Genomic DNA, 14,149 nt, shown 5'->3' with positions numbered 1-14,149 from the left:
CTAGGGATTGTACTCATTTAGCTATTATGGTATAAAAAATACCAGATCTAGCTGAAATAGTGACATGGGTACAAAGACTGTGTGTAGAGTAGGTCTAAGCTGCAAAGCTGAGTACATTGATTTTGAACTGAATAGGCAATCTAATGATAGTACATTAAAAGAATTGTTGGGGAATAAGGAAGAGGAAGGTTTGCTCAATTTGAAAGATGAAGGTTGGGGAGTAATTAGATCCTAAGTAAAAGTTAAGACTGAGTGGACCAGTCAGAAGTACATATGTCTAGTGTTAATTAATATTAAATACCTGGCTGTTTGTTTTTTAATTACTGTAGTTCACCTACAGCAACACTGCACTGTCCAGTTCCTGGAATTCACAAGATTAGACCAAAAGTTGACAATGAGGTAAGCTGTCAATAATAACTATAAGAAATTCATAGTGCACTGTGGTCAGGTCCGTGTGGTCTTAGTGATTTTGCAATATTTGCCACAGAGTCCACTTCAGTGGATCAGAAACTAAATGTGAGTCAACAATGTAATACTGTTGCAAAAAATGTTAATGATCCTGGAACATATTAGCAGGAGTGTTGTAAGAAAGACACTAGAAGCAGGGCCAACTCCAGGCACTAGCGAAGGAAACAAGTGCCTGGGGTAGCCAATAGAAAGGGGCGGCAGTCCGTCCATTGTTGGGGCGGCAAATCCAGGGTGGCAATCGCACTTCGGCAGCAGCTCAATCAGTCTGCATCAGCTTTCAGCAGCAATTCAGCAGCAGGTCCTTCACTCCTTGTCTTCCTCTTCGGCCGCACTTTGGCGGCAGCTCAATGGGTTTGTTTTTTTTCCGTTTTTTTCTTTTTGCCGCTTGGAGTGGCAAAAAAGCTGGAGCCGGCCCTGACTAGAAGTAATTCTTCCATTCTACTGAGCACTGATCAGGCCTCAACTGAAGTACTGTGTCCAGTACTGGGCAGCGCACTTCAGGAGAGATATGGAGAAAGTCCAGAGAAGAGCAACAAAAATTATGAAAGGTCTAGAGAACATAATCTACTGGGAAAGATTGGAAAAAAATAGGTTTGTTTAGTCTAGAGAAGAAAAGACTGACGGGGGACACAATAACAGTCTTCAAGTATGTAAAAGGTTGTTATAAAGAGGAGGGTGTTAAATTGTTCTCTTTATCCACCAAGGACAAAACAGGAGGTATTAGGGTCAAATTGCAGCAAAGGAGATATAGGTTAGACATTTGGATAAATTTCCTAACTGTAAGAGTAGTTAAGCACTGGAACAAATCACCTAGGGAGATTGTGGAATCTCCATTGTTGGAGGTTTTTATTAACATCTTAGGCAAATACCTATCAAGGATGGTTTAGATAACACTTAGTCCTGACCCAGTACCGGTAACTGGACTAGATGACTTATCAAGGTCCCTTCCAGTCCCATATTTCTGATTCTATGTTTAGCTTTATAATATTTCTCCAGAATCAAATCTTTCTAGCCCTAATGGTTGTGAAAGAAAACTTCCAAATGTCAACTGAGTGTAACCAATGCAGTGATGTGTTCCTGAGTCTGCTAACAGACTGAATCAATAGCTCAGAGATGTCTCAACAGCCCCCATTCATCATATTGAGGTGTGTGATGAGGTATACAAACACCACACTGGCCAAGGTTAATAGGATGATGTGGACTCAAACAGCTCCACCCCCTTCTCCTGCAGAGCTTTCAGTCTTGGAGGGGGGCACTTAAACAAAGAGAGCTCATTTGTGAATGGACTTGAAAGGAGAATAGACTGGCAGCTCCTTTGTTGTGTGAGAAACCTGGGTAGAGCCAGGAGCTGACTAAAGACTGTGATCCGCTAGGACCTCCCTGTGGGAGATGAGGCCTGTCCCTGACTATTAGTTTGTTTTTTTACCATGAACCTGTGGGTGGCTGGGTGGGTGTTAAGACGAACCACTGCAGTTGGGGTCCTCCTGAAAAAAGGAGGCTAAAAACTGAGCCCAGCAGCACTGAAGATTCTTTCGTTTTGTGTTTATGTTGAACTTTGACTGGAAGGGATTGAACACTGTCAGTGACCTGGCCAGCATTTAAGCCACCTCAATAACTCTAATAATGCAAATTTCATTATCAACATTACCATTATCATTATCTATTTTATTAAGAGGGGGACAAGACAGAAGTCTATAAAATCATGAATGATGTGGAGAAAGTGAATAAGGAAGTGTTATTTACCCCTTCACATAACACAAGAACTAGGGGTCACTCAAATAAATTAATAGGCAAAACAAACATAAGGAAGTACTTCACACAATATGCAGTCAACCTGTGGAACTCATTGCCAGGGGAAGTGTTGAAGGTCAAAAGTGGGGCTGTCAAGTGATTAAAAAAAATTAATTGTGATTAATCATGCGATTAAAAAAAATCGCGCTGTTAAACAATAATAGAATACTATTTATATAAATATTTTTGGATATTTTCCACATTTTCAAGTATATTAATTTGAATTACAGCACAGAATACAAAGTGTACAGTGCTCACTTTATATTTATTCATTATAAATATTTGCACTGTAAAAAATAAAAGAAATAGTACTTTTCAATTTACCTAATACAAGTACTGTAGTGCAATCTCTTTATCGTGAAAGTTTAACTTAAAAATGTAGACTTGTGTACAAAAAATAACTGCACTGAAAAATAAAACAATGTGAAACTTTAGACCTACAAGTCCACTCAGTCCTACTTTTTGTTCAGCCAATCACTCAGACAAACAAGTTTGTTTACATTTGCAGGAGATAATGCTGCCCGCTTCTTGTTTAGAATGTCATCTGAAAGTGAGAACAGGTGTTCGCATAGCACTGTTGTAACCAGCATTGCAAGATATTTACATGTCAGATTCACTAAAGATTCATATGTCCCTTCATGGTTCAACCACCATTCCAGAGGACATGTGTTCATGCTGATGACGGGTTCTGCTCAATAACAATCTAAAGCAGAGCGAACTGACACATGTTCATTTTCATCATCTGAGTCAGATGCCACCAGCAGAAGGTTGATTTTCATTTTTGGTGGTTCAAGTCCTGTAGTTTCTGCATTGGAGTGTTGTTCTTTTAAGACTTCTGAAAGCATGCTCCACATCCTGTCCCAATCAGATTTTGGAAGGCACTTAAGATTCTTAAATCTTGAATCAAGTGCTGTAACTATCTTTAGAAATCTCGCATTGGTACCTTCTTTGCATTTTGTCAAATGTGCAGTGAAAGTGTTCTTAAAAAGGCATGCTGGGACATCATCTGAGACTGTTATCACATGAAATATATAGCAGAATGCAGGTAAAACACAGAGCAGGAGAAGTACAATTGTCCTCCAAGGAGTTCAGTCACAAATTTAATTAACACATTATTTTTTTAAAGAGTGTCATCAGCATGGAAGCATGTCCTCTGGAATGGTGGCCAAAGCATGAAGGGGCATACGAATGTTTAGCATATGTGGCACGTAAATAACTTGCATTGTCGGCTACAAGAGTGCCATGCAAATATCTGTTCTCACCTTCTCGCAACATTGTAAATAAGAAGCGGGCAGCATTATCTCCCATAAATGTAAACTAACTTTTCTCTTAGTGATTGGCTGAACAAGAAGTAGGACTGAGTGGACCTCTAGGCCCTAAAGTTTTACATTGTTTTGTTTTTGAGTGCAGTTATGTAACAAAAAAAAATCTACATTGTAAGTTGCACTTTCATGACAGAGATTGCATTATGGTACTTGTATGAGATGAATTGAAAAATACTCCTTCTTTTGTTTATCATTTTTACAGTGCAAATATTTGTAATACTAATAATATAAAGTGAGTACTGTACACTTTGTATTCTGTTTTGTAATTGAAATTTATGTATTTGAAAATGTAGAAAAACATCCAAAATATTTAATAAATTTAAATTGATACTCTATTGTTTAACAGTGCGATTAATCATGATTAATTTTTTTAATCGCGATTAATTTAGTTGAGTTAATCGTGTGAGTTAAATGTGATTAATTGACAGCCCTAGTCAAAAGTATAACTGGATTAAAAAAATAATTAGATAAATTCATGGAGGATAGGCCCATCAATGGCTATTAGACAAGATGGTCAGGGATGCAACCCAATGCTCTGAGTGTCTCTAAACCTCCAACTGCCAGAAGCTGGGACTGGATGACCAGAGATGGATCACTCAATAATTGCCCTGTTTTGTTCGTTCTGTCTAAGGCATCTGTCATTGGCAGAAGACAGGATACTGAGCTAGATGGACCACTGGTCTGTCTCAATATGCCCATTCTTATATTCTTATGTCTTTTGCTTCTAATTTTAATATCCAGGAATGTGCTTGCCTGACAAATCTGAACTGCCTCCTGGATCTTCCCTCATGTCAAAACCCAACTGTCGCCTATTGAACAGCCAAAACCTTCATCTTCCTCCCAAATATCTATGATACTGTAAAGGATTTTTGTATCAAATTTTGCAATACAAAGAAAGTTAACAAATGAGGAGCAGAGTACATTGATTCTAATGTCAAATTAAATAATGTGATCTGATACTATAGTGAATGCATAATTCATATTCATATTTAGTTAAGTAGAAGCCTCAGTTTTAAATTTATTTGTGCCAGTCACAGAATCTTCAGTCTGTTGCATTGGAGTGCCACTGATTGCAGGGATCTTGCCACAGAATTTTAGTTAAGCTTTCCTTGAAGTTCCTGGGATTTGACTGGGATTATTTTTTTTATTTTATTTTACCAAGAAAATACACAGTATTGTGGGAGGAGGGAGCTCAGTGGGATGTGGTTATTTTAAAATTTTCTCCTAACAATTGAGTGTTTTATACAATAAAGAATATTTAAACATACTCTTTAAATCACCCCAAAGAGGGGAAGAAATAAATTTAGCTTTTTATCAATCTTTTTTTTCATGGGTCCCCACTCTGTTTTATGTCTATGCCTCTAACGTGCAAGCTAGAAACTCTCTACATAGGTGTGTCCACTAAAGTTGCTCATGTACCCTGACTATCTCCCTTTTATGGGATGCCATCAAAGAATCCCTAGGGATCAGGCTTTCTTTAAGCATGGAGCCCACTTTGTTGATGACCAAAACCTTGACATCAACTATCATGGAAACTTTGTGAAGAGCACTGTAATGGGCGGGGGACAGGGATGGGGCTTGGAGGGCCAGTCAGCCTAGTGGTCGGAGTACCTAGCTTCCTGCCCCCTGCTTCTGTGGTCAAAGGGCCTCAGCCTCTCAGGTAAGGAGGGACCCAGGACATCCCATTTCACCAGGTCCCAGCCCAGGGCTCTGTGTGAATCACCCTTGAGTAGGGGACTTCCCGGCAGGGAGTCTACATTCATTGCCCTGGGCTACTTCCTACCGTGGTCCTTTTAGTTTGGAGCATGTAGCCCTGTGGTGCCTGGTCTCTTAGTAGTGTCCCCTCATAGACCCTGGGTAGTATCCTCTTGTAGTCCCAGGTTCCTCCAGGTGCAGCAGTCATAAGTTTGGTAGGGTCAGAAAATGCCTTCCTCCTCACCCCAGGTCTCTGCTTCAGTTACGAGGGTTCCTCTCAAGCCAGGTGTTCCTAGGCCTCTTTCTCCATCTCCTTTGCCAGGACAACACTGCTTGGTCTTTGGTGGCTGCCTCAGCCAACAGGCTAGTGACCCTTCCCTCAGGTAGAGAGATAGCTAGCTCCTGCCTCTTCACTGGTCAGCCCTGAATTGAGCCAGGCTCCCTCCTTTTCTCTCCTGCCAGGCCTGGCATTGGCTGTGGGAATTACAGGGTGGGGCTTGCTGGGCCCAAAGGCTCTCCTTAACCCTTTCCATGCTGGTGGGTGGTGTCTCTACTTCACCACAAGCATCTTGGAAGGAATGAGGCCTACATAACTACCTCCACCAGATGGCACTTGAGGCAACTTTCTCACCCTGTGAGCACATGGAACAGTGTTCAGGATTGTGCTCCCTATACCATCTCAATGATGCCTTGTAACAAAGGGGGAGATGCGCAGTGGAACCCTGGATAGAAAAAAGGGTGCAAAGGGCTTAAATCTTGGCAAAAGTGACCTAACATTAATTAAAATAATAAAACACAGAAATTTTGTGTAAAGGGATTAAAGAAGCTTGCAACATATACTGCTGAGTTCCTGCTCACTGCCTATGGCCCTCAGGTAGGGGGGACCCAGGACATCCCATTTCACCAGGTCACAAGTGGTAATTGTGGCTTCCATCTTTATATACCTTCAGATAGGGTGGCACAAAGACTTTGGCAGGATGCACAAGTAACCCCAACAGACTGAATGCAAGCAAACAATATGCATATTAACATGGCTAAATGTAAAAGCATACATCTAGGAACAAAGAAGGTACGCCATACTTACAAGATATGGGACTATCTTAGGAAGCAGCAGCTCTGAAAAAGATTTGAGGGTTGTGGTGAATAATCAGCTGAACATGAGGTCCCAGTGCATCACTATGACTGAAAGGGCTAATGTGATCCTTGGATGCATAAACAGGAGAGTTATTTTACCTCTATATTTGGCATTGGAGTGACAGCTGCTGGAATACTGTGTCGAGTTCTGGAGTTCACAATTCAAGAAGGATGTTGATAAATTGGAAAGTATTCAGATAAGAGCTATGAGAATGATTATAGTGATAGACTCAAAGAGCTCAATTTATTTATTTTACAAAGAGACGGTAAGGAATGGCTTGATTACAGTCTATATGTACCTACATGTGGGACAGATGTTTGATAATGGGCTTTTCAGTCTAACAGAGAAAGGTTTAACATGATCCAATGGCTGGAAGTTGAAGCTAGACAAATAAGGCATACGTTTTTAACAGTGAGAGCAAATAACCATTGGAACAATTTACTAAAGCTGGTTGTGGATTATCCAACACTGTCAATTTTTAAATCTTGATTGGATGTTTTTCTAAAAGATATGTTCTTGAAATTATCTTGGGGAAGTTCTATGGCCTGTGTCATACTAGGTAATCACAGTGGTCCCTTCTGACCTTGGAATCTATGACACTGCTATTGAAAAATGTCCAAGCTCATGCACCTAGTGTGAATCCGTGCAAACAACCATTTTAAAGAAGCAGAATTCACAGATAGTGCAGCAAATAATTGGAATGTCTTCCAGAAAATATTTTATAAGATCCAAGGTAGGAATATGATCAGCGATTACTAAGTCTCCCGAAATCAATCTAATATTTGTAGGTCATTCCAATATATGATCTCCCAAAAAAAACAAGTCCATACATACTGGACAGTGAACACATGTGGACTTTTGACAGTTAATCAGATTAACAGAAAAAAATCTCTTCCAGTGGAATGTTTCTTAGAAGGTGTCACAGATCTGGTCATGCTCCCGCCTGCCAACCACCCACCCGAGTGCTGTGAGGGGAATCCAGTTCTTTGGATACCTAGGTGTTCTAACGTCTTGTGGGTTTCAGCAGGCTGCTGCACTATTTCCTCCCTTGGCCTCTCTGGCACATTTCTTGGGCACTAATACTCAGTCTGCTATGCCTTAGTCTACCTGCCTTAAGCCCCCAGAGTCAGTGCTAACCTGCAAAATACCCCAGTGAACACACCCTCTCCCAGAATCACAGTGAAGGTGTGAGAATTTTGGGTTATAGTTTAACTCTCTCAGGAGGCAACTGATAGTTGTGAAGTATGTAACACACATGGGCATTTTGCACAGGACTCTAATACCATTGCTCTTTTACTTAATGGATAAAGCACAGAAGAGTAAAGATCATTTAGAAAATAACAGTAGCTCTCCCTTTCTTTGGGGGTTTATCAGTGCACAAGAAGGCAGGTTTCTCCCTGCCTCATCAGGCTCCTACATGCAGCTCCTCTCTGCTTGATTTGGTGAAAAATGACTGAGAAGTCCCGCAGGAGAGCAGCTCTTGTGTTTTTATACCTTCTGTGAAGTGGAGACTGGTAGCATGCTCCTTTAATGCCACCATCAGATCTGGTTCATTTTTTATTATTTGGTGCTGAGGAAAGAGAGAGCTGTAAGAGGAAATAAAAAGGGAATAGGTAAGAGGAAACTGTGTTATGATTGAACTGTTCCTACATTTCTTTCTTCACCAACATTGCATTAAATTGTAATGAACAATACATAAACAAATATAACGAACATGAGATATAAAAACATTTATATGTAGTTACCTGGACACACAAAATACTTGAAGTGAAATCCTGGCTCAGCTGAAGTCAATGGCAAAATTGCCATTGGCTTCAGTCAGGTCAGGATTTCACCTTTGGCCTCTAGGGCCCTACTACGGTGAACACATACGCACATCACTAGTTTCACTGAATTCAGTAGGACTACTTGTGTACACAAAAATACTTACATATGTAAATGTTAACATGATCAGAGCCTAAGGGTGGTATCATGTAGATCATATATTAACATGAAGCATGTTTTTTTCCCGTTTTAGACATTTGAGGATGTGGACCGCTATTTGCCTATCTCTGAACAGTTGAATTGCTTTTTGTGGTATGTGTTGAAAAGTTCTCCAGAGCACAGGTAGGTGATTTCATATGAGACCTTCTCTTCATGTATATATATTTGGAGATGTATAATTTAATTGTATTTGGCTATCTTTTGTGATTTATCTAGTGACTTGACACAAAAATGGTCGATAATAATTTGTTATGCTGCTCAGTTAAGTTAAAAAGTATGGGCCAGATATAAGGGTTGTCTATAAAAGAGAAAAGTGGCAGTTTAATTCAGGCTTGCAGCTGCTTTGCCTTTCTTGAGTAGGCGTTCCAGTGAATCTGGTCCAAAGTGTGTGCAAGCAGTATATCAGGTAATGTCTTTGTAGCTTCTCAGATTTCAGGACAGTGCAAGGCAACAGTGAATGAGAGTCATTGTATATAATTTGCAAAAAAGTATCTTTTTTTAAAAACATCCATTGCTTAAAAAATGGTTTGACTAACTGCTCTGAAACTTTAAAAGAATATCTATTTTAGTTTACCCTGAAAGTAACTTAGAAAAAAATATATTTCCCATGCAAAGTTATAAGGGAAGTGAATGTAGCCGTTCACTAAAATTATAATTACAACTTAAACCAGGGCCTGGTCAACATGAGGGAATTAGGTCAGAATAACTGTGTCACTCAGGGGTGTGAAAAATACACAGCCCAGAGAGAACAAGTTAAACCAACCTAACTCCCAATGTAGACAGCAACAGTAGAATTCTCCTGTTGACCCAGCTACCACCTCTTGGGGAGCTGGAGTACTTACGCCAACAGGAGAACCCCTTCTGTCAGCATCTTCACTGAAGCGTTACAGTTTATGTGTAGACAAACTCTATGGAACTGCTGTTGAATGGCTCAATATTTAGGGTCATTTTTAATTACTAAAAAAAAGATTGACCAGTTTTCTTTCTACTTTCCAGAAAAACAGTTGGAAACAACAAATCCATTGTTATAAATGATTAATTAGTGGCTAAACCACACACATGTGCACAGCTGGGACTAGAATTTCTGTAATTTAGTGCCAAGAATATAGAGGTGAAATCCTGGCCTAATTGAAGTCAATGACAAAATGCCCATTAACTTCAGTGGGGCAAGGATTTCTCCCCAGATTGCTACCTCCTAAGCTAAGGGAAATCTGTTAGAGTTGTAATGAATAGACAGAGCCCTTTTTTCTCTCTAAAATGCAGTCCACTGCCAGAGGGCAAGCTGCTCATAAACACAATGTAGCCATTAAAATTAGCACTCCTGGGGAAATTATGCGTCAAAAAATTAAGAATTCTATGCATAATATTTTAAAATTCTGCATATTTTATTTGTCAAAATAAAACAATATAATTATGCCAATTTCAATTATTTTTGTAATTTATTTCAGAATACCTGTCAGCAAGTGTGTCTGTAAAATCCAGCCAACAAAAAGACTCAGGAAATGATTTTTGACAAATAGATTCCTTACTAGGCATATTAATACAGAACTTTGAATAATAATTCATTTAAACTACAATACAGAAACGTATTTCCTGCACCTCTCAGGAGCTGAGGGAGAGGGAAGTAATTGCTGGGAATAAACCTGGAGGGTTTTGAGTCAGGCATATCTACCCCAGTCCCCACGTGTGTCTGCTCCACCACTTGGCCTCCCCTCTTTCCTCATCCCCATGTGCCTCTGCACCCCTACTTGGCCACCCCTCTTCCTCCAGTCACCATGTGTCCCAGCACCCCCATTCGGCCACCCTGATCCCCGTGTGTCCCTGCACCCCTCCCTCTATCCCCAGATGTCCCTGCACCTCGCCCCATGTGTCCCTGCAACCCCACTGCCACTCCCACCCCCATGTTTCCCTATACCCCCACTCCCATTCAGTCCCAGTCTCGGTCTATCTCCGCCCACTAGGCCAGTCTGTGTGGCTCCCCCAGAAGCCTCATGTGTCCCATTCTGTCTGTGCCTCCTCACCTGGCCCAGCGGGCATATTGCTTTGAGGAATGCAGCCACTCCTCCTCCCGCTCGGGTGCTACCACCAGTGAGCCGGTTGCCCTCTGTTCTGGCTCCACAGTAGCCCCTGGTGGGCAAAAGATGTAATTGCAGCACCTCTCTGGCAGAATGTATTTTCTGCAGAGAAAAAAAATCTGCAGGGGACATGAATTCTGAATGTGCATAGTGGTGCAGAATTCCCAGAGGAGTAAAATTAGATAAAAAATTAATTAATAACTTTACTTAATTACAACCTATTTTGCTCATATATAGAGTTTCTTTTTACTATGTGTAAAGTTTGTCAGAGTAGGAATAAGCCATTTTTGTGCTAGTGGGACATAAAGAAATGCCAGATGTAAGTCAGTGTTTCTATGAGGGTGATATTTTAATGACTCGCAACTCAAAACCTAGCAATAAGACAGCTTAACCAATTTTCTTCGAACTTTGCTGAAAAATTCTTCTTAGCTTTCTGAATAAAACTGGCAAGGTCCAGGTCAAGACAGTAGCCTATGTTGTCCCTTTTTGGGAGGAACAGTTAGCCCACATTTGAGGACTTGCCAGATTGTTTCTGTACTTCTTCTTATATGGCACTAGATGGCACTTCTTATATGGTTACTAGATGTTTGCAACCATGTTAGCCCATTCTGTATGGTCCTCTGCTAATCACTTTGTGGATGAATAGTCCTTTTGATCCACCCAGAATACATCGTCCATCCTAGCTCTTTTTTCTGTCTTGCATTCTTCTACCATCAACTTTCCCTTCCAGGGCCTGAAAACATGCATCGTCTATTGAACCTCTTAAAATGTGTCCTGCAAATCAAATCTTTTTTCATAAGATTTCCAACATTTGTTGAGTTGTTTTTGATAAGAGGATACATTGATGATGATACTAGCTGTATATTTATTTGATGCAGTCCTGTTTATTTACAAAGAATGTACACAAAGTCCTGTTTCCTTCAACATAGTAGAAACAAACAACAGCAGGCAGTTTCCTGGCTCTCATTTTCCAAGCTTGTCTTTCTTGTATGTAATGTACTCCAAGAAACTCTCTCTCTCTGCTCCCCATCAGGGCCACGCTCAAACTGCTTGTCTGGCTTTCTGCCTCTCACACCCAAACAAACATAGCTGCAACCAATCAATCCCCTAACTCTTGCTTTTGCAGTCAGTCCCAGGGAAACCCATCAGCCTACATGTCGTCTGAACTTCTGATAGACCTGGCCATACAACCTTGGGTGATGTCTTCCTATTGTTTCCAGTTGTCAGTACATAAAGGTTGTTTGAAATGTTGTAGCCGTGTTGGTCCCAGGATATTAGAGAGACAAGATAGATGAGGTAATTTCTTCTATGTGTTAACTGCTTATCCTAGACCAGGGGTAGGCAACCTATGGCACGTGTGCCGAAGGCAGCACACAAGCTGATTTTCAGTGGCACTCACATTGCCCGGGTCCTGGCTTCCAGTCTAGGGGGCTCTGCATTTTAATTTAATTTTAAATGAAGCTTCCTAAACATTTTAAAAATTGTATTTACTTTACATACAACAAAAGTTTAGTTATATATTATAGACTTATAGAAAGAGACCTTCTAAGAACATTAAAATGTATTACTGGCATGCAAACCCTTAAATTAGAGTGAATAAATGAAGACTTGGCACACCGCTTCTGAAAGGTTGCTGACCCCTGTCCTAGACAGTCTGTTTCACCTTGTGTTTAGTTGTAACACTCTGGGTATGTCTACATTGTGATAAAAGACCTGTGGCACAGCTGTGGCTGGCTCAGGTCAGCTGGCTCAGGCTTGTGGTTCTCGGGCTACAGGGCTATAAAATGGCAGTGCAGATGTTTGAGCTCAGGCTGGAACCTGGACTATAAAACCCCACAAGAGGGGAGAGTCAGAACCCAGGTTCCAGCCTGAGCCCGAACATCTACACTGCAATTTGTAGTGAAGCTCTGTGAGCCCTTGTCAGCTGACTCGGGCTCTGAGACTCGGGTGCCCAGGATTTTTGATCACAGTGTAGATGTACTATGATGGGGCAAGACCAGATGACTAAGTAAAGTAGTGAGGAACAGGTATGTTAGCCCCAGGCTAAACAAATCCCTGGTACCATGGTAACCAAATGGCAGTTGCTCCAGATAAATCAAGACACCTGGGGCCAATTAAGATCCTTCTAGAAGGCAGTGGAGATAGCTAGATTGATTGGGATACCTGAAGCCAATCAAGGGCTGGCTGGAACTAGTTAAAAGCCTCCCAGTTAGTCAGTGAGGTGTGGGTGTTAGGAGCTATATGAGGAAGTTGTGCTGCTGGAGGAATGAAGCAGTACAAATCCATATCAGGTGCAAGCAAGGAGGCCTTGAGGTAACAGTGAAGGAGATATTGAGTGAGGACTCCTGTGGGGAAGTGGCTCAGAGAATTGTACATGTCCTATTTCCAAAAAGTCAGCTGCCATAGCTGCTAATTTTAGGCCCTGGGCTGGATCCTGGAGTAGAAGGTGGGCCCAGGGTCCCCCCTCCCATCCCTGATTAATCACTAAGACTCGGAGACAACAGAGACTATGCGAGGGAGCGTTGCTTCTCTTCATGTCCCTTGTTGGCTTATGATGAAAATGGCTCAGTAAGTTGTGACCCTTGCCTCTAGAGAGAGGACTATGTGGAGGGTCATAGTGAGCCTCTGAGGCTAGCAAAATCCACCAGGCGCTCAGGGGACAAGAAGCAGGATGGGTCGGGGATTCTGAGGGGGACAGTTGGGGGGCAGGATGTGGGTGGGGGTTGGATAGGGGGCAGGGCCAGGCGGTTTGGGAAGGCATAGCCTTCCCTACCCTAAACTTCATTTAGCAGTTTGAGGCTTGCAGACAGCTGTTTAACACAAAGAGCCAAGCTCTTATCTTTTCCCTTAGGACTACCATCCCTTTCACTTCTCAAATGCCAAATTATAGTCTACATTTAATTTCTGTGCCATAGGGAAATTCATGTCAGGGGAGGGTAGCTTCATTAAAATTATCCACTTTAGAATAACATTGATAGAGCCAAGAGAGCTAAGGGGGAGGAATCGTATGAGAAGAGCAATATCCTACACCACCTACCTCCTTCTCAACCCTACCAAGGGAGAGCCCCCTCCCCTGCATTCCCCAAGGCTTCAGAGGGGTTAATTCAGTCGTTCTCAAACTTTTGTACTGGTGACTCCTTTCACATAGCAAACCTCTGAGTTTGACACGCCCCCCCTTATAAATTAAAAACACTTTTTTAATATATTTAACCCTATTATAAATGCTGGCGGCAATGCAGGGTTTGAGGTGGAGGCTGACAGCTTGTGACCCCCAGTAATAACCTCATGACCCCCTGAGGGGTCCCGACCCCCAGTTTGAGAACCCTTGGGTTAATTTAATTTTAGCACCCTGTGTCCATTCACATGTATATGCTATTTTAAGCATTTCAGTTTTCACAACATAGGCTCGTCCCAGATTCTGGAACAAGCTCAAATGCTCAGTTCGTGGAGTATTTACATAAGCTATACTAAAGACAAACTCACAGTAACCGTCTCCAGTTTGTGAGGGACCCCATGGAGCCAGTCTCTAGGAAACAGATAAATTCATAGAGGTTGAGTTCATTAATGGCTATTATCCAGGATAGGTAAGAAATGGTGTCCCTAGCCTCTGTTTGTCAGAGGGTGGAGACGGATGGCAGGAGAGAGATCATTTGATTATTACCTGTTAGATTCACTGC

At 41.5% G+C, this 14,149-nt stretch overlaps 1 protein-coding gene across 1 annotated transcript in view; it reads left to right on the top strand.

Annotated features, from left to right (window-relative positions):
* CATSPERE (catsper channel auxiliary subunit epsilon) overlaps positions 1-14,149 on the top strand; it is a 108,228-nt gene that overhangs the window by 20,002 nt on the left and 74,077 nt on the right. The window contains exons 3-4 of the mRNA XM_050950383.1: positions 330-399; positions 8,432-8,520. Of these exons, the coding sequence (XP_050806340.1) occupies positions 330-399; positions 8,432-8,520 (159 nt within the window). The remainder of the gene's footprint in view (positions 1-329; positions 400-8,431; positions 8,521-14,149) is intronic.

The sequence above is a fragment of the Gopherus flavomarginatus genome, chromosome 4 (assembly GCF_025201925.1).
Source record: "Gopherus flavomarginatus isolate rGopFla2 chromosome 4, rGopFla2.mat.asm, whole genome shotgun sequence".
Classification (NCBI taxonomy): domain Eukaryota; kingdom Metazoa; phylum Chordata; order Testudines; family Testudinidae; genus Gopherus; species Gopherus flavomarginatus.
Note: the sequence above shows the minus strand (reverse complement) of the source record. Positions and strands in the feature narration are given on the sequence as shown.